Source organism: Gymnoscopelus microlampas (assembly GCF_963454915.1).
Source record: "Gymnoscopelus microlampas genome assembly, chromosome: 1".
NCBI classification, from domain to species: domain Eukaryota; kingdom Metazoa; phylum Chordata; class Actinopteri; order Myctophiformes; family Myctophidae; genus Gymnoscopelus; species Gymnoscopelus microlampas.
Window position 1 is genome coordinate 58972060 of NC_139962.1, and position 24710 is coordinate 58996769.

At 41.7% G+C, this 24710-nt stretch overlaps 2 protein-coding genes across 8 annotated transcripts in view; one reads left to right on the forward strand and one right to left on the reverse strand.

Annotated features, from left to right (window-relative positions):
• The window catches only part of LOC311050886 (uncharacterized protein), an 83645-nt gene extending 66071 nt beyond the window's left edge, over positions 1-17574 (reverse strand). For all 7 annotated transcript variants that reach the window (XR_014601329.1, XR_014601330.1, XM_084065100.1 and 4 more), the window contains exons 1-4: positions 17212-17574; positions 10214-10429; positions 9228-9434; positions 8446-8550 (exon numbers count right to left, since the gene is read on the reverse strand). Coding sequence is in view for 5 of the 7 variants with exons in the window: in XM_084065100.1 (XP_083921226.1) it covers positions 8446-8550; positions 9228-9434; positions 10214-10429; positions 17212-17434 (751 nt within the window). In the remaining 2 variants the exon portion in view is untranslated. The remainder of the gene's footprint in view (positions 1-8445; positions 8551-9227; positions 9435-10213; positions 10430-17211) is intronic.
• Positions 17575-21155: 3581 nt separating this feature from the next.
• LOC311050868 (GPI transamidase component PIG-S-like) lies at positions 21156-22868 on the forward strand (the record flags this gene model as incomplete). Its single annotated transcript, XM_084065058.1, has 1 exon — positions 21156-22868. The coding sequence occupies one exon, from the start codon at positions 21156-21158 to the stop codon at positions 22866-22868; it is 1713 nt and encodes a 570-aa protein (XP_083921184.1).
• Positions 22869-24710: the final 1842 nt, after the last annotated feature.

Below are 24710 nucleotides of genomic sequence, written 5' to 3' on the forward strand. Positions count from 1 at the left end.
TTTATGAGCAATCTGTACGAAACTGTATACACATGAACTTTGGACCAATGCCGACAAACGTAACTTAGCGGATTTTCCATAAGTGAAAACGTTAAGCTTTTATAAGCCAATGAAAATTGCAGCTTTTTTTAAATTATTCATCTGCCCCTAACACATACATGCAGACTCACATTTGTTTGACACTTTGCAATATTGTAGAGGGTCCTTCCAAGTATCACTGAAACCAATCTTACTCCAATTGGTCAAAGGGGGGCGCTATAGCAATTTTTTGAAAATGCAAACTTTAAACAGGCAAAAGTCATGCCTCGTTTGGCCGACAGCCGTTAAACCTGCTTACACATGTGCCTTGACTCATGAGGAACACATGTATCACTTTGACCAGTAAGCTCTGCCCTTAGATTGTCTGCAATTTTGAGCAGTTTGAAAAACATTTAAATCCAGGATTTCTGAGCAATTTGCATGAAACTGTGTCAAATACATGTTTGAGGCCCTTTTTCACAGGTTCAGGTGTGTTGGTTCAATAGCTTGATCGCTTAATCATCTGCCTTGAAACCATAGGGTAGCCGGTTCGAATCCCACCTCAGGTAGACTTAATTATAATTGCATTGCACACAACATGACTATATCAATGAATACATGTGCAATTGTTAAAGATGACGAGAAATGAATACTTGAAAGTAGTTCTTTTCAATGTATGACGTACTTCATTCGCGCTTTTGTTTTGTTTTGTTGGATTCTCCCTTTTCACTGTCTAAGGCTGTGTATTGGATAGCTCCACCAGTATGTGTGAGTCTCATGTGCCAAAGGTCCCTGGTTCGAATCCCACTTATTACAGTTCACATTTAAATTGCATTGTACAAAACATGACCCTGTTAATTCAGACATGTGCAATGTTTAGACAATAACACGAAATGCTTTTGAGAGTAGTTGTTTTTTATGTATGACATACTTTCTTGTGAAAATAGACGATCTACAATCTCACACCTTTTTAGATAGCAACGCGTTGTGAGCTTGTAGATCGACTATTTTCCACTAGTTTCCATTCCGAAATATATTGAGCAGTTTGAAAAACATTTAAACCAAGGATTTCTGAGCAATTTGCGTGAAAGTGTGTCATGTGTGTAAACTCCCTTTTCACTAGTACAGGTCTGTTGGCCCAATGGCTTAATCATCTGCCTTGAAACCACAGGGTTCCTGGTTCGAATCCCACGTCATGGAGAATTCATTATAATTGCATTGCACACAACATGACTGTATCAATGAATACATGTGCAATTGTTAACCAGTAAACTCCGCCCTTAGATTGTCTGCAATTTTGAGCAGTTTGAAAAACATTTAAATCCACTATTTCTGAGCAATTTGCGTGAAAGTGTGTCATGTGTGTGAACTCCCTTTTCATCAGTTCGGGTCTGTTGGCCCAATGGCTTAATCATCTGCCTTGATACCAGAGGGTCGCCGGTTCAAATCTCACCTCATGCAGACCTCAACTCAATTGCATTGCACACAACATGACTGTATCAATGAATGACCAATGCCGACAGACGTGAGCAAGCAGATTTTCCATAAGTGAAAACGTTAAGCTTTTTATAAGCCAATGAAAATTGCAGTTTTATGACAATTATTCATCTGCCCCTAAAACATACATGCAGACTCGCATTTGTTTGACACTTTGCAATATTGTAGAAGGTCATTCCAAGTATCACTGAAACCAATCTTACTCCAATTGGTCAAAGGGGGGCGCTATAGCAATTTTTTGAAAATGCAAACTTTAAACAGGCAAAAGTCATGCCTCGTTTGGCCGACAGCCGTTAAACCTGCTTACACATGTGCCTTGACTCATGAGGAACACATGTATCACTTTGACCAGTAAGCTCTGCCCTTAGATTGTCTGCAATTTTGAGCAGTTTGAAAAACATTTAAATCCAGGATTTCTGAGCAATTTGCGTGAAAGTGTGTCATGTGTTTGAACTCCCTTTTCACTAGTTCAGGTGTGTAGGTTCAATAGCTTGATAGCTTAATCATCTGCCTTGAAACCACAGGGTTGCTGGTTCGAATCCCACCTCAGGTAGACTTCATTATAATTGCATTGCACACAACATGACTGTATCAATGAGGAACATATCTATCACTTTGACCAGTAAGCTCCGCCCTTAGATTGTCTGCAATTTTGAGCAGTTTGAAAAACATTTAAATCCAGCATTTCTGAGCAATTTGCGTGAAAGTGTGTCATGTGTGTGAACTCCTTTTTCATCAGTTCGGGTCTGTTGGCCCAATGGCTTAATCATCTGCCTTGATACCACAGGGTCGCTGGTTCAAATCTCACCTCATGCAGACCTCAACTCAATTGCATTGCACACAACATGACTGTATCAATGCATGTGCAATTGTTAAAGATAACGAGAAATGCATACTTGAAAGTAGTTATTTTCAATGTATGACGTAATTCATTTGCCCTTTTGTTTTGTGTTGTTGGATTCTCCTTTCTCACTATCTGATGCTGTCGATTCAATAGCTCCACCAGTAGAGTGTGAGAGTGTCAACAGACACCATCAGGGAGGCCATATCTCTAGCTCAATGAGAAGAGAGGCAGCCTGTGAATCCATAGGTCGCTGGTTCGATCCCTGTCCCCAACAATGCGTTGAGGTGATCATCATTTGGAATTCCCCCTATTCCCATGGATTGGATCCACCCCTCTCACTCATCACCAATCACACCTGCCACATGCACAGTACAAGTACTTTTACTTTACTACTCTACTCTACTGCAATTACAGCAGATGACAGCTTTAGTTACTTGTTACTTTGCAGATGTAATTATTAATACAACACCTACAGTAACCACATACAGCCGATCTACAATGTGACGCGTTATGAGCTTGTATGTATATAATAAGCAACCCATGCTGTATGATAACTTACCACATATGAAATCCAATTCTGTCTATCCAATGGCTCAGTCTGTACTGTGGCCATAGCTGAGTGGTTAGTGAGCCCACCTAGGGAGCCAGAGGCCCTGGTTGCCCCAGGTACGATTCCAGGCCAGGCCAGCAAATGTGTCGATGAAATGAAATTTGTCCCTGAGCAAGACTCTTAACCCCTAATTGCTCACAGGCCCTCATTGGAAACAAGACCGCAAGGACTTTCATGAACGGACCTGGAATTATCCTTATCCTTTACACTGTCTACCCACAAGTCTATAGGTCCCTGGTTCAAACCTCAATTTAACCGGTCCAAATATAATTTACTGAACAAAAATCATGACTTTGTTAATTAATGCATGTTCACTTCTTCTCTCTCGCTCTCTCTCTTACTGCCTCTCTTTCTCACTGCCTCTCTCTCTCTCTCTCTCCCTCTCTCTCTCTCTCTCTCTCTCTTTCTTTTCTCTCTCTCTCTCTCTCTCTCTCTCTCTCTCTCTCTCTCTCTCTCTCTCTCCCCTTCTCTCTCTCTCTCCCTCTCCCTCTCCCTCTCCCTCTCTCTCTCTCTCTCTCTCTCTGTCACTGTCTGTCTGTCTGCCAGTCTGCCACTCTGTCACTGTCTGTCTGTCTGCCAGTCTGCCACTCTGTCACTGTCTGTCTGTCTGTCTGTCTGTCTGTCTGCCAGTCTGCCAGTCTGCCACTCTGTCACTCTGTCACAGTCTGTCTGTCTGCCAGTCTGCCACTCTGTCACTGTCTGTCTGTCTGCCAGTCTGCCACTCTGTCACTGTCTGTCTGTCTGCCAGTCTGCCACTCTGTCACTGTCTGTCTGTCTGCCAGTCTGCCAGTCTGCCACAGTCTGTCTGTCTGCCAGTCTGCCACTCTGTCACTGTCTGTCTGTCTGCCAGTCTGCCACTCTGCCACTCTGTCACAGTCTGTCTGTTTGTCTGTCTGCCACTCTGTCACAGTCTGCCAGTCTGCCAGTCTGTCACAGTCTGCCAGTCTGCCACTCTGTCACTGTCTGTCTGTCTGCCAGTCTGCCAGTCTGCCACAGTCTGTCTGTCTGCCAGTCTGCCAGTCTGCCACAGTCTGTCACAGTCTGCCAGTCTGCCAGTCTGCCACTCTGTCACAGTCTGCCAGTCTGCCACTCTGTCAAAGTCTGCCAGTCTGCCAGTCTGCCACTCTGTCACAGTCTGCCAGTCTGCCATTATTCTCGAAACCGCTCATTGCTGCTTGCAGCTATATTTATTATTATTCTTCCGCCGTTTTTGCCAGTTCTGGCCTAACCGCCTGGTCACTTCTTATGAAATTCGGCAATATGGTAGAGGGCTATGCCAAACGGCGAAAACCCGAAACTCACAACCATTGGCCAAAGGGTGGCGCTGTAGCACTCAATTGAACATGCCAACTTTGAACAGGTACAGCTCATGCCCTGTTCGACCTACAGCCATGAAACTTCGATACACACATGCGTCTCCTCATGCCTAACAACTTTCGCTGTTTGACTTTTGACCTCTGACCTTTAGATCTCCCACCATTTCGAATTCTATGAAAAGCAGTAAAAAGCAGTAAAAAAATCACTTCTCCTGGGATTTATGAGCAATCTGTACGAAACTGTATACACATGAACTTTGGACCAATGCCGACAAACGTAACTTAGCGGATTTTCCATAAGTGAAAACGTTAAGCTTTTATAAGCCAATGAAAATTGCAGCTTTTTTTAAATTATTCATCTGCCCCTAACACATACATGCAGACTCACATTTGTTTGACACTTTGCAATATTGTAGAGGGTCCTTCCAAGTATCACTGAAACCAATCTTACTCCAATTGGTCAAAGGGGGGCGCTATAGCAATTTTTTGAAAATGCAAACTTTAAACAGGCAAAAGTCATGCCTCGTTTGGCCGACAGCCGTTAAACCTGCTTACACATGTGCCTTGACTCATGAGGAACACATGTATCACTTTGACCAGTAAGCTCTGCCCTTAGATTGTCTGCAATTTTGAGCAGTTTGAAACACATTTAAATCCAGGATTTCTGAGCAATTTGCATGAAACTGTGTCAAATACATGTTTGAGGCCCTTTTTCACAGGTTCAGGTGTGTTGGTTCAATAGCTTGATCGCTTAATCATCTGCCTTGAAACCATAGGGTAGCCGGTTCGAATCCCACCTCAGGTAGACTTAATTATAATTGCATTGCACACAACATGACTATACCAATGAATACATGTGCAATTGTTAAAGATGACGAGAAATGCATACTTGAAAGTAGTTCTTTTCAATGTATGACGTACTTCATTCGCGCTTTTGTTTTGTTTGGTTGGATTCTCCCTTTTCACTGTCTAAGGCTGTGTATTGGATAGCTCCACCAGTAGAGTGTGAGTCTCATGTGCCGAAGGTCCCTGGTTCGAATCCCACTTATTACAGTTCACATTTAAATTGCATTGTACAAAACATGACCCTGTTAATTCAGACAAGTGCAATGTTTAGACAATAACACGAAATGCTTTTGAGAGTAGTTTTTTTTTATGTATGACATACTTTCTTGTGAAAATAGCCGATCTACAATCTCACACCTTTTTAGATAGCAACGCGTTGTGAGCTTGTAGATCGACTATTTTCCACTAGTTTCCATTCCGAAATATATTGAGCAGTTTGAAAAACATTTAAACCAAGGATTTCTGAGCAATTTGCGTGAAAGTGTGTCATGTGTGTGAACTCCCTTTTCACTAGTACAGGTCTGTTGGCCCAATGGCTTAATCATCTGCCTTGAAACCACAGGGTTCCTGGTTCGAATCCCACGTCATGTAGAATTCATTATAATTGCATTGCACACAACATGACTGTATCAATGAATGCATGTGCAATTGTTAACCAGTAAACTCCGCCCTTAGATTGTCTGCAATTTTGAGCAGTTTGAAAAACATTTAAATCCAGTATTTCTGAGCAATTTGCGTGAAAGTGTGTCATGTGTGTGAACTCCCTTTTCATCAGTTCGGGTCTGTTGGCCCAATGGCTTAATCATCTGCCTTGATACCAGAGCGTCGCCGGTTCAAATCTCACCTCATGCAGACCTCAACTCAATTGCATTACACACAACATGACTGTATCAATGAATAAACATGCAATTGTTAAATGAAACGCTTATTGAGAGTACTTGTTTTCAATGTATGATGTACTTCATTCCCTCTTTTGTTTTGTTTTGTTTTGTTGGATTCTCCCTTCTCACTGACCAAGGCTGTGGATTGAATAGCTTGATCAATACAGTGTTAGTCTCATGTGCCAAAGGTCCACGGCTCAAACCCCACTTGTCACAGTTTACATTTAAATTGCATTATGCAAAACATGACCCTGTTAATTCAGACATGTGCACTTTGCTCTCTCTCTCTCTCTCTCTCTCTCTCTCTCTCTCTCTCTCTCTTTCTCTCTCTCTCTCTCTCTCTCTCTCTCTCTCTCTCTCTCTCTCTCTCTCTCTCTCTCTCTCACTCTGTCACAGTCTGCCACTCTGTCACTGTCTGTCTGTCTGTCTGCCAGTCTGCCAGTCTGCCACAGTCTGTCTGTCTGCCAGTCTGCCACAGTCTGTCACAGTCTGCCAGTCTGCCAGTCTGCCACTCTGTCACAGTCTGCCAGTCTGCCACTCTGTCAAAGTCTGCCAGTCTGCCAGTCTGCCAGTCTGCCAGTCTGCCACTCTGTCAAAGTCTGCCAGTCTGCCAGTCTGCCACTCTTGTCACAGTCTGCCAGTCTGCCATTATTCTCGAAACCGCTAATTGCTGCTTGCAGCTATATTTTAAGTTGAATTGCAAACAACATGACTGTATCAATGAATACATGTGCAAATGGTAAAGATAACCTGAAATGCTTATTTGAGAGTACGTTTTTTTCAACGTATGACATACTTCATTCTGAAAATAGCTGATCTACAATCTCACAACTTTTCATGGTTTGTGAGCTTGTAGATCGGCTACTTTCACTAGTTTTGGTTCTGAGGAAATGTACAATTTCTTCATTGGTAAATGGTTTGTGAACGAGTGATCTTAGTGTTAGTGAAACAGGGGCTTGGTTCATGAAAGAAGGCAAGAGTTTATGATCTTCAACAGACAATATCAGCCTGGACAAAGCTATAGCACTATAGGTAGTGTTGCAGCCTATTAGTCTGAAGGTTGAGAGTTCGAATCCTGTTAATGGCAATAGGTTGAGATGTCCAATCAAACCATTCTGTTTCCATCTCTCTCTCTCATAAATCTATTGTTTCCATGTCACTCTCTCTCTCTTCAATCTATTCCGTTTCCATGTCTCTCTCTCTCTCTCTCTCTATTCACTGGCCCCGTATTATCGCTGCTTGCAGCTATATTTTCAATTATGGTTTACATGATCACATAAATATGTTTTTCTTTTTTTACATATTCCATAAATGAAAAGGAGCAGTTAGAAGATAAATCTTATTTGTACCTGCCCCTTTCTACCATTAGAATCATCAAATAATATCCTACCAATCAGTACATCATATATTCTTCTGTGGTCCTCCTCCTGTGAGCTCAACTCAAATAACTTCTGTAAATGTTTGGCAACCCTTTGTTTTTCGCTATTCTACTTTGCAGATGCCAGCATTGATACACAAAGAAAAACTTGGTGGTAGAGACGATGATAATTAAGTCAGAGAATTAAGAATTAGGCCATTAATTAGGCCTCAATTAAGAATTTGAGAATTAAGCCAGATTTTATTTCACACAAAAACAAATCCCCATACAAATGATAAGAAATCTCTCTCAGAGGGTAGAGTACCCTCCTGTTTCTAATCTACTACAGTAATCCCAGTACTGAAAAATAGCTGGTAGGTAACTGGTTTAAAATGACTGGCGTCCTATAGCTCTCACTGCAGTTCAACAGCAGGTTGCCACCCACCCTACACCCCCACAAAACCTGTTTACCGGCAAAACAGATCCACAACAACAAATTAGTGTGTTAGTGTTGTGAATGGAATAGCGATGCAAATTATCTATTAATTAATTAATTCATTGATAGGTCATAACCTTAGCGATCGATTAATCCATTAATTGATAAGCAGCGTTTTTTAGGACCAAAAGGGAAATATTTTGTCCGAAACCAAAAATGAGTGCAGAAGCATATTGCCTTGAACATTAACGAGCGTCAACAAGCGTCACACACACACACACACACACACACACACACACACACACACACACACACACACACACACACACACACACACACACACACACACACACACACACACACACACACACACACACACACACACACACTCCCCTATGCAGTGCTCTATGGAGTCTGTCTCATTTCTCTCCAAAAGCCCTAATAATCTATAGGATTACTGTGATCATGGTAAACTCACATTTGATATCACACACAATACACTTGTAACTTTCACTACCCCACCCCCCCCCCCTTTAGTTAATGAATTATTTGAAAATCGATAGATTCAATCGAGTAAATTCTTAACGGCAATGAATTGATTATAGATTAATTGTTAACATCCCTAGAATGGAATACTCACAGAGCATGACCAGGCCTATGATCCCACCCATCTGCATAAGACACAGCACCGACAGACACACAGCAACAGCTTTGAAAGTCCTTCTCACTGGTTTAGAGCTCTGTCCTGCAATGGAAAACACAGCTACTAGGTGTGCAGACACTGAGACTAAAACAAGAGTAAAGGACTGTTCACACCAAGCATGACAACTATAACGATAACTATGAGTATGTTAATGTTAAAATAATTCTGACTGAATGGAAGGCAGTGTCCACACCACAACTCTCCCTCTCTTTCTGCCTCTGTGTGTGAGCTTGTACACAGCTGGACTGCGCAGCGTGTTTGATGGCACTTTTTACACAACATTATTATCTCTACAAATACTTTTACACATCAAAGGAATGTCACAGAAGGATATAACCCACACTTATTAAAGGGATAGTTCACCCCAAAAAATACTTTTTTTCTATTGATGAGTCACCCCATGGAGACTTGAATTCATGGATTTTTTTTTGTTTTTGTCGCATTCCTAAGCCAATAATTTGAGGACGAGCAGTGGGTTCCGGTAGTACACACAAAGGGGAGTCTTTGTGTGTAAAAAAATATCCATGAATTCAAGTCTCCAAGGGGTGAGAAAAAGTCATTTTGGGGGTGAATATCCTTTTAAGTTAATTATGCTGCAAGAAAATCTGAATTAAATAATCTTTTTCCTGCTGCATGAAAAAAAATTGCTTCTTTTTGTATACTAAACTGTTTTCCCACTTTGAAACAGAAAAATCACCAAGACACGTTGTCAAACTCACCCTGAGAGTGTCTTCTTGCTGTGTTGTCCCTCGTGTCGTCCTGTGGTCCAGGGACATCGGCCATGCTCCCGTAGGTGTCCACCTCTCTCTCCTCCATCTCTCCTCTCTCCTCCTCCAGCTGTCCACTGTCCTCAGTGTCCCCCGTCTGTCCCCTGTCTGCATCTCTCTGTCTCACCTTCCTGGTCAATGCTGGACTGGCATAAATATCTGTAAAGACATCTTATAGTGATGAGAGGCTTGGAAAATAGTAGGCTAACTATCTTTTATATCCCTCTCCAGCCTTGATTAGCTCACTGGTTCTCCGATGACCACCAGGGGTTCAAATGGACCCTTAGTGCTCTGTAACTGTTAGAGTGTACAAATGGAGCCAAATGGACCCTTACATTTGGCTTTATTTGTACACTCTCACAGTTAAATTAACACTAAGGATTCTAAAGAGCAGATTGGGGTCACAGAGGGAAAAGGGGGGGGTCACTGGCCTAACACAGTGGTTCTCAACCTTTTCAGGACGCGACCCCACAAAATTATATTTGAACTGGGTACCCCCCACCCTGCATGACAAGCACTTGATATTTGAGGCAGGAGGTTTGACTCGGGCCACGGATAAATATAGTGAAAATAGCCGATCTACAAGCTTATTTTTTGCCTTTTATATTATGTGACAATCAATGTTTGACCAGTTTTCATAGTATAGTTTGTTGATTACTATTGATGTAGTAACAGGCTTTTTAAAATATCATTTCAATTCTTTCTTCTTTTTTGCTTTTGGGTATTCAAAAGGTTTTAAAAGTCCTTAAATCGTCACTATTGTCACCGGGGGACCCGCCCAAAATCATCTGGGGATCCCCCTGGGGGCCCCGGCCCACAGGTTGAGAACCACTGCCCTAACACACATCAAACTGGGGGTCCTTGAAATCTAAAAAGTTGATTATTCATCAAAATCACACCTTGAAACAGAGAAATCACACAACTATTGTCAAACGTACCCTGAATCTGTGTTCCTGCTGCATCGTCCATTATGTCCTCCTGTGGCCCAGAGACAAGTTCACTGATTCTGATGTTATCGTAGATGTCCACCACTGTCTCCTCCTCCTCTCCTCTCACCTCCTCCAGCTGTCCACTGTAGTCAGTGTCCCTCGTCTGTCCCCTGTCTCCACCTCTCTGGCTCACCTTCTTTATCAAGACTGGACTGGCATAAATAACTGCAGACAAGGTGAGAAAATGAAAAGGGCTTTTATTAATATTATTATTATCAAAACTAAACTACTGATGGGAACTATATTTATGGAGGACAGCTGACCATGCCTGAAACACAGATGTCATTAAAGCAGCACTATGTAGTTTGGGGTAATCAGTGGTCACAAATAACATGGCAGCCAACGTCTTTGACTTCATTACCCAAGAGTCTCTGCAAGCATGTCCAGTGAGGAAGCGCTGTGATTGGCCAGTTTTCGCTCATTGAAACTCATTGTCTCCCCAATAGAGACACACGGGGACAACAAATTTCACGCCCACTTTTGAAACAGCGCAGCTACTCGAGGTCCGTTAGGACGATGAACAGCAGCTCTCAATTCAATCTCTACGAGAGGCATTGTAAAATACCGTAATTTCACTGGTTAACTAAGGCTGTAGCGATGTTTTTGTGTTCTAATAAACTGTCCCATTTGTTTGATTTATCCTTTTTAATGTCCCATATCTGTTATCTCGATATACTACCCACAATATTCACAATGTTCTAGCATCTGAAATCTAAAGTTTAAGTGGTTGCATGGTATATACTGTACGTCACAGACGCATCCCTTGAGGTTTTTAATACCTAGATACGTTTGTGTCTCTCATGTATCATTTTTATAGGCTATTTATTTTTGGACAAGTATCTAAACTGCATCTTGCAAGACTATTTGTATAATACTATCCTGGAGAATTCAATAAGTAGTTGAAAATGTCAGGATATGTCACTCCTCCATTTAGTTGGGTTATTTCCCCAACTTACATTCAGCCAAGTTAATACAACAGCAGTAAACCCACAGGTTTAAATTTGTCATGTACCGTCGGAGCTCCATGGTTGGTAGAAAATTAATATAAGCCTATGAGATGTTCAAAATATAGACATGAATAAAGTCAGTCGGGATTAGGATGAGAATTCCCCTGTTCAAAGTCGACGCTCGGCGCTCGTAAAGACAGTGATGTCACTGAAATGCAACTACTTGTCTGTCTGCCTGTCATGATTTATGACTTTCATCTGCTTGACTCAGCACGCACATACATCTACGTAAGCATATTGTTATCCATGATACGATGACCATCGACTACTTTATCAGAGAAACTGACGTGTGCACAATGATACAAGATGTATGTTCTATTTCTATCTATTCTGTTCTTGTCCTTGTTCCATATCTTCCGATCACGTCATGTATCCACTGTGCAATACTATATATCGTCGGTGTCCGGGACGAACCAGCTAACTCCATTTTCATCTTTTTTTTTTTTTCATAAATCGACGCTATTGAACACCCTTCACATCTGTGTAAAAAATCTAAACATTTGAACCAATGAAAAGTATTAAAAAGCGCCTCAGACGAAAACTCCCAACTCCATTGGATCCTCAAACTGTCCGTCAAAAACAAACAACTCCCCCCTCTCCTCTACACAGTGCTACAGCACAGCATTAGCAGTGCGCGTTGCGCAGTGAACGAGGAGGAGGAACACGTAAACAGACTCCCCGTAGTCTGTTAACTATGTAGTGTACCTGTTTATCAAACAGCACTGACGCTAATGTTATGAAAACAAGTAATTATATTTCTAAAATCTATGAAGTGTTTAATGAGGAGAGCATTGTGATAAGAAGAAGAAGAAGGATAGGATTAAAAGAGGGCGTGGCAATGACATGTCATGTCACAAAAAGAACAACATTTTGAAAACAGAGAAGTTAAACAATATAGACCCAGTCCAGGGCATTCTTCATATAGAAGTTACAAAAATGAATGATAATGATTTAGTGATAAACCCTAAGATCCTTTTTTACAGTTTAACCCATTTAAAAGCCTGTCAGCAGAACCTACTGCAGTACCAAGTTCACACTTTTGAGCGTGACTCAACTAATGTCCTATATTGTAAACCACAGTTCACACACCCAGATGATAAATTTGTCCATTTCCTTCTGCTGCTCTGTGTGTTATTAAAAGTGTTGCATAGCGAGAGCTATGTGTGCCATGTTATGTCCTTATTCAGACAGACTATTCTGACGTCCCGTAAACCCTAGGTTACACTGCATGCTACACATGCTACACTGTTGTTGCATTTATAATGTTACATTATAAATTACATTTGAATGGCCAGACAGACAAAGCAACACTTTAAATGCAGTCCATTTACCATGCAATAATAATCATGAAAAGAATAAGAATGCATTATTTTTTTCAGTGGAAATCTTTCATAAAATTGCTTCCAGTATAGTTTTAGTGTTATACATATTTTCAACACATTTGCTGCACTTTACTGTACCAGCCATATTCCTTCTATGTATCTTCTTGTCTCTGCATAGTGGACACACGCAAACGCATATGCACGCACGCACGCACGCACGCACGCACGCACGCACGCACGCACGCACGCACACACACACACACACACACACACACACACACACACACACACACACACACACACACACACACACACACACACACACACACACACACACACACACACACACACACACACACACACACACACACACACACAGCCAGGGAACCACTTTTGCTGCTATTTAGCACTACTTATATTTAGGGTGAGATATGATCTACTGGTACATACATTTCAACATGAAGTTTATGATAAAAAAAATGTACCACTTCTGTAACTGGTCACTTCTCTCTTATTTTATCTTTGTAATCAGTTTCCTCCCATGACGTAAAAAAAAATAGTCAAAATATGAGATAATTTCGTAAGCCATGTGCAGTATACAATACTGGTTTGTATCCAGATTGTAGGGGTCTTGCCCTATAGATTATCGTATTGGGACCCTTTAATTTGTATTTATTCTATTGTATTATTATTTCTTTAATTACAAATATGAGGGCCACTGTAATTAATATTCCCAGGCTGACTTTTGTTTCCAATCCACCCATGACATGAAGTTGATGATAAAATTGACCACTTCTGTAACTTAGTCATACTTCTCTTTTTTTAATCTTTTGTCTTCAGTTTTCTCCCATCAAGTGAAAAAAGCAGTTTCATAAGCCTGTGCAGTACCATATTGTATGGTTTGCAAAACAGACCTACAATTTACAATTTACAATTTAGGCATTTAGCAGACACTCTTAATTCAGAGTGATTTACAATAAGCAAGGTACACACATACCTGTACATCAAATACATAGAGACAGTGTAGTTAGTGCCTCAGCAATCTAGGATCATAGGTAAACCAAGAACCTAGCATCAGTCTAAACAGTACAATATCAACAAATAAATGATCTGCACATTGAAACTATACAAATTTCAACCTTTGCATGAGACTGCATGGTCATCAAGGCTAGGTCAAGTGTTACGGGCTAAAGTAGAGTCTGAAGAGGTGTCTTCAGGTTAGTCTGTAGTTCTAACAGTTTGGGAGCCAAAAGTGAGAAGAGTCGTATGGATGGAGCGCTGTCCCGGATGTTTTAGGGAAGGTTCTGACAGTGTCCCCTACACACAGACATGCACACACATTTGCACCAATTGAATTTGAGCTAAGTTTGCAGTTTATAGATTAGATGCCTGTAGTTGCTGGAAGTATTGTATATCAAGTTGTCCTTAGCTTAGTAGGTAGAGAGGCGGTCTAGTACTAGTGAGAACGTCAAATGGCACACATGAGTCAATACTAAACAGTAATGATCAAGAAGATGTAGAGTGTAAAACAAATAACATTCAGATAGTAACAGTACCTACTACCGCGGGAAGTAGCCCCCCCCCCCCCCAGGTACCCGCCCCCCATCAAAAAAAGATGATTTTGTTTTGATAATAAATCGGTAAAATCAGGCAAAAATATGAATTAAATAACATAACTCTAACCTAACCCTAATCCTAACCCTAAAACCGAAATAAAGAAACCAAAAAATGGGAAAAACGAACCCAATCCGCCCAGAACCACGCGCGCGGGGGGTCAGCGCGCGTGCATGAGGTGCACATACCGCACCCCTAACCTAAAAGGTCTTCCCGCGGCTATGGATAGTAAAATAAATAAGAATATGTAAAGATTTATATAACATAGAAGATTCAGAGAGTAAAATAAATAAGAAGATACAGTGTGCCAATGTACTGTAAACAAGATGAAGAGTGCAAGTAAGTAAGGTTATTATGCAGACTGCAATTTTAAACTGTTTAAACAGCCATTTGGAATTTCTTCAACAGGTCCCTTCCCTCAATATTTTTGGGGCACTCCTTACAATATATCCTGTAAGGCTTACAGGATATATTGTAATATGGACCACTCAATGTATGTACCAAATGATACGTTTTTATGATGTCCTTTTTGTGCTTCATGTTAATAGCTTAAGTGGCCATTTTGAATGTATTCTACATATCACTACCTGTTTTTCTGTACCCCTATTTGGATGGGACATTTGTGCCAAATTATCGAGCTGGTCAAGACCTAGCCTGTTGAGAGTCTAAACAGAAGTACTGGAATTTGGTACCGCCCAAGGAAATTATATTGAGGCTTACTTTACATTCCTGTGCACGAAACCGGTGTTGTGATTGGTCAGACAATTTCTGGGTGAATTGGACACATCCCGCCTTACAGACACTCTCTGCATAAGGTCTGCATAACTGCATAATCAGTTATTCATTCTTTAGTTCTGTCTAATTTAGAATATTGCCCTGTGATCTGGTCGTCAGCTACAAAATCTGATTTGAAAAAATACAGGTTGCTCAGAATAAAGCAGCTCGTCTGGCTCTAGGATGTTCATACAGGACAAGTATTAGTTATATGCATGAACATCTGGCATGGCTAATGGTTGAACAGAAATTATCGGTGAGTCTTCTAATGCTACTGCGGAACATTATTAGCACCAATAAGCCGTTTAGCTTGGCTAAACAGTTACACATGACTTCTGAACATGGGTACAACACCAGAGGAGCAGCCTCTGGCAACAAGAACAGCACCAAAAACTAATTTTCTAAAACTCACTGGTATATAGGTCAATAGAACTCTGGAATGCCAAAAACATCCAAAAACATCTTATGTACAATCCATAACAAAGTTACTTAAAAAAAAACACATCAAGAGATACCTTGCAAGTAACTTGTAACTGTTATTTGTTTAATTTGACTGGATTGTTGGATTTGATTTTAAAATGTTAATTTGTCTTTTTGTATTCATTTTTATTTTCATTGTTTTTTGTTTTGTTTTGTTTTTTTATATTATTTGTATTTTTAGTTATACATTTGTATTGTATTTGCTTTGTTCAGGACCCCAGGAAGACTAGAGGCTCATTCATGTGACTCTAATGGGGATCCTTTAATAAACAAACATAAACAAAGGTTGTTACCAGACTTTTCTCCAGGGAGATGAGTGTCTGTTGAATCAACCGCTGAGACTTTTTGGGCTCCCCTTCTATGTGTTAAGAACACCCAAAGGACATTTGTGCCAAATTGCTTTTGAGTAAATTGCCAATAGCGTAGGTGACCATTTAGAATTTTGTTAATAACTCACTTACTATAGACCAATTATTTGTTTACCAACATTGAGACTGGACGCACAGGTGATTGTTTCACAAAATCAATTCTCAACCCGTTGTTTTGGGGTGCGCTGGTTTCAGCACACCCCAACCCCCTCTTGTGTGTTGGCTGGTGAGGCGCGTCCTAGCAAGACCTGACAAAATGGATTTCATTGCACGCATACTTGCTGCACGCATACTGGTTCTTATCAGTGTGACGTCGTCTGTTAAGGGGTCTATTTAAGAGTTGTTGGGCACCCTTTCTAGGATGACTTGGGATCACCCAAGGGACATGAGTGCCAAATGTCATGCTTGTATCCACCGCGTAATGATTTTTCACATAATTCCCCAGTTATGAGAGAAGTATGAGTCAGACTCAGACCTCACAGATGCGTGGAAAACGGACGTGCAGCTAAACACATCACATAATGATCTAAGAAAAACGAATCTGATCTTTCTCCCCTGATTCCGATCAATTAAAAATGAGTGATTGGGACAAATATAAACTAATGCAGTCAACAGCAACAACAGGCAGCAAGTGATGGGCTTTTCCAAAGTAATACGTTAATTCACTTGAGGTGGTAAAGACAGTCTGGTTATGTTTTTTAAGTTTTCATTGTTCATTACTTACGACGTATCTGTCTCTGTCATGACAACGGGCTGTCAACACACGCCGTTTGTATTGTTTGAGTTGTTATGACGGTAAAGGCTGCAGTACTCAGCAAACCATCGCTGAAGGTGTCAGTCCCTATTTTTTTTGCCCAGCATTAAACAGGGTTTATTTAGCCATAGTTGGAAGGACTGCTTTCGCCTGTCATTGTTTGTGACTTTGACATTGTGCAAGGCTGATCCTGTCATTGGTTGGGTTTTCCCTACCAACATCGATTCCAACCATTGGCAACTTGTGTTGTGCGTGACATGACGTATTTTTGTCACCCACATTATCGTTTACCAATGCAAAAATAGCAACAGATTGCTCACAACGAGGCATTGTGAGCTTGTAGATCTGTTATTTATGAAAAAGGACTTTATTTTCTTTAAAAAATGTTAATCTGCAATGCCATGCCAAAAATAGGGAGGCCAGTTTTAAAGTGATTAATGAATGTAGGTTTGCAGAAATAAAACGTAAAAAAGTGTATAATTGTTGATCTAAAATCAGCTTAATCAGCAAAAAGAAGGTGGAGGAAACATGAATAAAAGTCCTGTATTTTTTAGGTTAAATATTAAAGCTAGGGGTGGTGGTAGTTGCCATCCCCTGGAAGGCCAAATGACGGCCCTGTCCTGCTCACCCAGAGTCTGACTTCCTGCGGTATCCTCCTGTGGTCCAGAGACGTCCTCACTGCTTCTGAAATGGTCCACGTTCCCATAGATGTCCACCAGTGTCTCCTCCTCCTGTCCTCTCACCTCCTCTGACTGTCCACTGTCCCCAGTGTCCCTTTTCTGTCTTCTGTCTCTATCTCTCTTTTTTACCTTCTTTTTCAAGTCTGGCATGGCATAGATATCTGTAGCCATCTTAGAAGCTAACTATTGACTACAAATAGTAACTATCTTGCATGTATCCCTCCCATGCCTTGATTGGTTGTATCAAAATAAACGTTTACATTATATAAATCAAATGTGCTGAGTGAACAAAACGTGACTATGCCGGTCTGTGGCTGTTTATACAATGCTCTAGCAATAAGGAAGTGCAGTGAAACTGATAGAGAGACACATCAAAACACATCAAACCCCACATGAACCACACACACACACACACACACACACACACACACACACACACACACACACACACACACACACACACACACACACACACACACACACACACACACACACACACACACACACACACACACACACACACACACACACACACACACAGACCACCAAGAATAGAAACAAAGTTTCTTAGAAATTTTAAGTGTGCCTGCAGTTCGCTAAGTCTGAGCAACCTTGTGTTCGAGAGGTAGAGTCAAATAAATGAATGTATTGTTTTAACCACTATCCCAAAATCGTACAAAGTCGAGACCTAGCTCATTTGATTCAGCGTCCTCCAAATAGAGTGGGACGGGGGTAAAAAAAATAACTTTTTTTCCCCCCTAGCTTAGTGAAATGTTATGGACCCAAAATAGTGTCACTACAAAGTACCACCAATCGACTCCAAATGGCATGAAACATACTCCTAACTGTTTTGGGTGGTCGATTTTGATGGGGTCAAATAAAAAAAAGTTTAGTCGGATGAAGTTTTGCGGGAAGAATAAATATTATTATTATTATTATTAAGTATGGCGGATTACAATAAGTGTTTCGTCTTTGCATGGCAGGCAGGCACACTTAACTAGAAAAGTTAAACCCCCCAAAAACCCATGAAATGCATAGAAAACTATGCATTTTACCTATAACACAATACAAAAACAATGGTCTTACACCTGCATTAGGCTACTATTCATGATTTTTTAAAATATTTATTTTATAACTTTTGCTTTTCTTTTTATCATTTTTTTTCTAAAGCCAAGGTACAGTATGGCCCTGCCATATAGGCCTGTCTTTGTAAATTATTGCCCTACTTTGTCGTACAAATAGCCGATATACAAGCTGACAAAACATCACTATGATGCGTTGTGAGCTTGTACATTGGCTATTTTTTGCCATTTTTTAAATGTATTTTGAAAGTGATTGTGAAAATGAAAATGGTTAAGTGCACCTGTGGGTTTTATAAAAAAACGTATTAACAAAAGCTTGTGACTAAATAATAACTACATTTGGATCCATTGGAACACAGGTTATTTTTTACCATTACCTGAAAAGTAACAGTTTTGGACATACAAGGTTTCCACCCAACAAAGACGATATGTAAATAACGTTTAGTACAGTAAATGGCATTTACAGTACAGTATCTTCAGATGTACTGATGAGGTGAGATGACACCGATGGTGGAAAAAGTACTCAAATGTTTTACTTAAGTTAAAGTATCAATAATGCAATGTAGAAGTACTCTGTTACAAGTAGAAGTCGAGTAAAAGTACGGTATTGGTATCAAAATGTACTTAAAGTACCAAAAGTAAAAGTACCAAAATGTTTTAAAATAGCAGATCTACAAGCTCACAACGCGTCGCGATGCGACGCGTTGTGAGCTTGTAGATCTGTTATTTTCAAATGTATACAATAGGGCTAAAGTGGTTAATTTATGTTTATAATGTAATACTTTATATCTGCAAAGTAACTAGTAAATAAAGTTTTCAAATAATTGTAGTGGAGTAAAAGTACAATATTTGCCTCTGAGATGCAGTGGAGTAGAAGTAAAAGCATAGACAATTGGAAATACTCCAGTAAAGTAAAAGTACCTCAAAATTGTACTTAAGTACAGTACTTGAGTAAATGTACTTAGTTACTTACCACTGGATGACACTGGTGTGATGACGCTGTAAGGAGGGGAAGGGTAGCTGTGGAGAGAGACAGCAGAGAACAGGAAACGGAAACTAAACACTGCAGCTGTGTGTAACCACAAAACAAGAGCTGCAGACACAACAACTATATTGCTGCACATGAATTACAATGTAGGCATTTGTCAGATTCTCTTATCCATGAGTTCAGAATATCCAGAGTAAGCATGAACTCTAGTCAATAAACAATGGTAATAGTCACATGAGTAGAGTGCAGAGATGTGGATCGCTGGCCTCCTTTAATAAAATATTCAATCAATTAAATCATCAAAGAGAGAGTAATGCCTCAAAGAAACTAGGATACCAGGTAAACAATGAACCTAGCATCCGTCTAAGCGACCTGCTAAGTAACATTGTTAACATCTGTGTTGTAGGAAAAGTAAAGTAACAAAAACATGTGAATACAAGACCAAGGTATATCTCCATAGCAGTGGTGTAGTCTACTTTCCCCCCTGAGGATACACTGTGATTCCCTCCCAGCCTTGTACACAATAATAATAGGCCTAGAATACATTTATCCACACATACAGTAATTGAGAGCATTCAGTAAGACTGTGTATGTTAACAATTTAGCTTATAAGCAACACAAGACTTTGAGAGCCAATTACATTTACAGCTGGGGAGATTTAATGTATTGGACTGATTTTGTCATCACCCTCTATTGCAGCCAGTAAGAAGCTGCTTTCAGCTTTTTTTGGTTTCTTTCTTTTTTTGCTTCTGTGTTGGTGTTGTCCAGGGTGTTTTAGGGAAGGGGGAATAGTCTAGAGCACGTGGAGCATTGTTAGGGGGTTTTGGGGAAGGGAGAAGAGTATAACGTGTGGAGCATTGTCCAGATTGTTTTAGGGAAGGGAGAAGCGTCTAGGACGTGTGGAGTATTGTCCAGGGTGTTTTAGGGAAGGGAGAAGAGTCTAGGACGTGTGGAGTATTGTCCAGGGTGTTTTAGGGGAGGGAGAAGAGTCTAGGACATGTGGAGCGTTGTTCAGGGTGTTTTAGGGAAGGGAGAAGAGTCTAGGACGTGTGGAGCGTTGTCCAGGGTGTTTTAGGGAAGGGAGAAGAGTCTAGGACATGTGGAGCGTTGTCCAGGGTGTTTTAGGGGAGGGAGAAGAGTCTAGGACATGTGGAGCGTTGTCCAGGGTGTTTTAGGGAAGGGAGAAGAGTCTAGGACATGTGGAGCGTTGTCCAGGGTATTTTATGGAAGCTGATTTGAGCGAGCGGGAGGGGTTGTAGGGTTGGATCAGGCCTTGAAGGCCAACATCAGTGTTTTTTACTCGGTGCAGGAGCAACCAGGAGCCAATGGAGGGGGCGGAAAAAGTTGATAATACCAGATTACAAATTACCAAATTGACCACTAAGATACAGTGAATAACTTAAACTGATCAACATCGGAATGGCGTGGAACTAGTGTGGATCTTGGATGTAGCCAGCCTGTGATGTCAGTCATCTATGACATAGCTATGACGTAATGACTGCAAATTTGGTTATAAAAAGTAAAGTCAAATATTTCAAATATATATAAATGTGTCTGTGAACAGCAGCAGTGGGGGTGCTTATGCGGCCTATTGACAGTGTGCACAAAATCACCATGTGAAATTTACAATTTACATTTTAGGCATTTTGCAGACGCTCTTTATACTTTAAACAAGGTGAACACATACATCAAATGCATAGAGACAGTGTAGTGCCTCAGTAATCTAGGATCATAGTTAAACCAAGAACCTAGCATCAGTCTAAACAGTATAATATCAAAAAACTATAATCTGTGCATTGGAAATATATGCAAACTAAATCAAATGGCAACCACAGAAATGGAACGCAAGCGAGGCCAGCTGGCTGCTCTGACCATGGCAGCGGTGGTCATCGTGGTCGGGGTCCCTCTGTGGTGGTGGACCACCGGAACGCACCGTGCGTGGCTACCTGTCAGTCAGATGAAGGAGCTGTCCAACCTTCAGCTGCGGCTCAGAGTAGATGTGGAGGTAGTGTTCGCGCGTGGAACCCTGACCCCAGAACAGCAGAGCAAGCTTCCGTTGAAGCAGACGCAACATGAGGAGCACGCGGCAGATGAGGACACACATTTAAAGTACAGATATGAGACGACGTCCCGCATGGCTACGATCGCGGAGGAAGATTCTTTGAATCGGCCCACTGCAGCAGAGGCGGATCTCTCTCTACACATCCTCGGCGAGAGACGATGTGGTTCCGTCGTTGTGTATGTCGTTCCAGAATCATCGTCCGTGCTGCCTGAGGATGTGGAGGTGTACGTCGGTCAGCGGCGGACAGCCGTGCTTCGTATCGTTGCGGAGATGAGAGCGAGCAAGACGCTGACACAGTTCCTCTCTCTCCTGGAGCGGCAGGTCAAGCGGGTGCTGCAAGTGATGTCGATCAGCCACGCCGACATCACCGCTGCGCTTAGTGACAGAGTCCGTCTCCGCCCCGGCAACAGGGAGAGCAGTCCGGAACCCGAGCTGGATTGGAAGGCTTTTGTGCCGAAAGCCTTTCAATCCAGCCCAGGATATGACATCACCTTCAGCCTGTTGAACCCAGACCCAAAGTCGTACACCCTACAATGGGACATAGAGAGCGCTGTGCGGAGCTACGTCCAGCCTTTGCTTACAAAACTGGTCCCTGTGGCCAACTTCAGCGTCGACTCTCAGATCTTGTACTACGTTACGCTGGGTGTAGACTCCATCTTCGACAGCGGCCTCAACGCCTACACACTCAACGCCGACAGCCTGGCCCACGTCATCGACCCCGTAGAAGCCAGGCTAGGTTCAAACGCTGTGTCTTCCAACCCGGTGTTGAACTTTGTGCTGTACGTCCCCGATGCCAGCCACTCTCCGCTTTACATCCACAGCCGCGGGAAGCAGGGCGTAGTGTCCAATGCATTTCACTCTGCGCGCTGGGGTGGTATCATGGTTTATAACGTCAAGGATCACTATGGGCCACACACTGAATTTCCTGTCAACATTAACGTCAACATGGCTAAAGTCATGGGAGTATTCCTGGCACAACTTCGGCTCATGTTGGGCGTGCGGTCCCCGGAACGTCCCCCCGGCTTCCTGGTGGCGCCGTGTGGCAACCCAGGATTGGCCGACTGGGAGCTTGACCGCCTGATGTGGAGTCGTACCGTGGAGAATATCGCCACGGCAGCTACCACGCTCTCCTCCCTGGCACAGCTGCTTGAGCAGATCGGTGATATTGTCATCGATGAGGACATTGGCCAGCAGCTGTCAAGCAGTGTCACTGCACTGCAGCTGGCTGTGGCTGAGCTGGAGGCCGGGAAGCTGGGCTCCGCTCTGCAGTACAGTAATGCAGCAGTCCTGGCTTCAGAGAGAGCTTTCTTTGACCCCTCAGTCTTCAATCTCCTCCACTTCCCCGATGAGCAGAGGTTTGCCATCTACATACAGCTGGTCCTGTTGTTTTGCGTGCCCGTTCTGCTGTCACTGCTCAAAATGGTATCTGAGGCCAGACAGCGACGCAAAGATAAGAATGCCAAGATGGACTGAGGAACATTCCAACATTAGCCACTTAAACTCTATATACTTCATTGACCGGATTCCCGGGCAATGAAGGTCCCCCTCCCTTTGTTCCTGTACACCATATCTCTGCCGAAAATAGCCGATCTACAAGATCACAAAGCATCGCAATGCAACTCGTTGTGAGTTTGAGGCGGGCCGTCAGAGGGATGGGGGGAGGGAGTTCTGACAAGATCTTTCTGTCGTGCAAAATTACCCCTTTCCTCCTGTGCCCTTGCACCCTGTACCACTTCTATATCACTTGCGGGGAGGCCACTTCTTCAGAACTATAAGAAAGGTATTGGTTCCCCTTTCTGCAACCGCTACATCATCATGTGTTAAGAAAGTCAAACTGTATCTTGGCATTGTTGACCATTCCTACATACTCACAGTGCGAGGCGTTGTGAGCTTGTAGATCGGCTATTCTCACAATATTTATCTGTGGAACCGAGTCAAACTAAATGCAATGCCTACAATTCCAAAGTGCTTGTCAGTTCAAATATGATTATTTCGGGGGGTCGCGGGGTGAAAAGTTTGGGAACCCTTGCCTCAATCCACGGCCCTTATCAGCCGAGGGAGGGGGGTGCCCTTTTCTTTAATAAACTTGCTTTGTACTTTGAGATATGTATTGTTTCTTGTAGTCCCTGACTCCCTCATCTGCGGTTGCAGGTCTCGCTGTACAGTCACTCAAAAGGTTCATGGGAGCATGGGCCATTCATGCGTCACCCCCTTCTCTTCTTGCTGGCTCATGCTGGCCTGTGCCCAGAGTAAGTTTCCTCATCCTCTGGTCTCTTGCAATTTATTATAGTTTTGCATTTTTGGCAGTTTCATTTTGACTTCAATGTTAGCCACATTAACCCTGGGATCCCACATTTAGCAGATCACTAATTGTTTCACTATTTATTGTAATGAAGTATGCAGGGCTTAATTGGATAGGAAAATGTCCCCTCCTCTGTTTTATTTATATTAAGGAACCCTGTGTATACTGTATCCATTTGCTCAGTGTTTATGTAATTAACCATTTTGTGCTTTTTCTGTTGCCTCTGCTCTTATACACAAACATATAGATATAGATATAGATATATAGATAAATAGATCATCTGCCAGTGTGAACGCAGCATGAGAGGAAGGAGGGACTGAGGGCTTCTACATACCAGTGTGCCTACAAGATAAAGATGACAGAATCCGGTTTTTCATTCTTTGAATGGAGCTCTAGTACCATCTGTTGGACAAATAATGTTATTAGAAATGGAGCCTTGACGCTGGTCTGGGACTAGAATACTTATTGGTCGGATATGTGGAATGTTTTATCAGCTTGTCTGACCAGACCAGCTTTTGTAGTGCATGCAACAGCATTTTCAGACCTGTTTTGAGTATTACCCAGTTTGTAGCTTGTATTTTATGTAAATTAGATTACCTTACATAATTATATTGTATTGGTTATTCAGAAAGTTGTACCGTATTGTCCATTAGATTTAATGATTTCATAAAATATAAACATTATATATTACAACCTATATTTAAGATGTATGTCTATCCCCTCATCATCCCAACCTTAGTTACATTACTCTATAGTATAGAGTAATGTAACTAAGGTTGGGATGATGATGATTTGGTATGTGAATGATACATACCAAACCTTCTATTGGGATCAACTTAATGCTGATTTCTGTCATTAAAACAATCCTAATATTTACCTCAGAGTTTTGAAAAAAGAAAAACCCACATGAACAACATTTACATTTTATATTTACTGTAGTACTGGATCACCAAATGAGGTTAAAAAAATATCAGAATATCATTATTTTTTCCTGAAATACCCCAAATGATTTT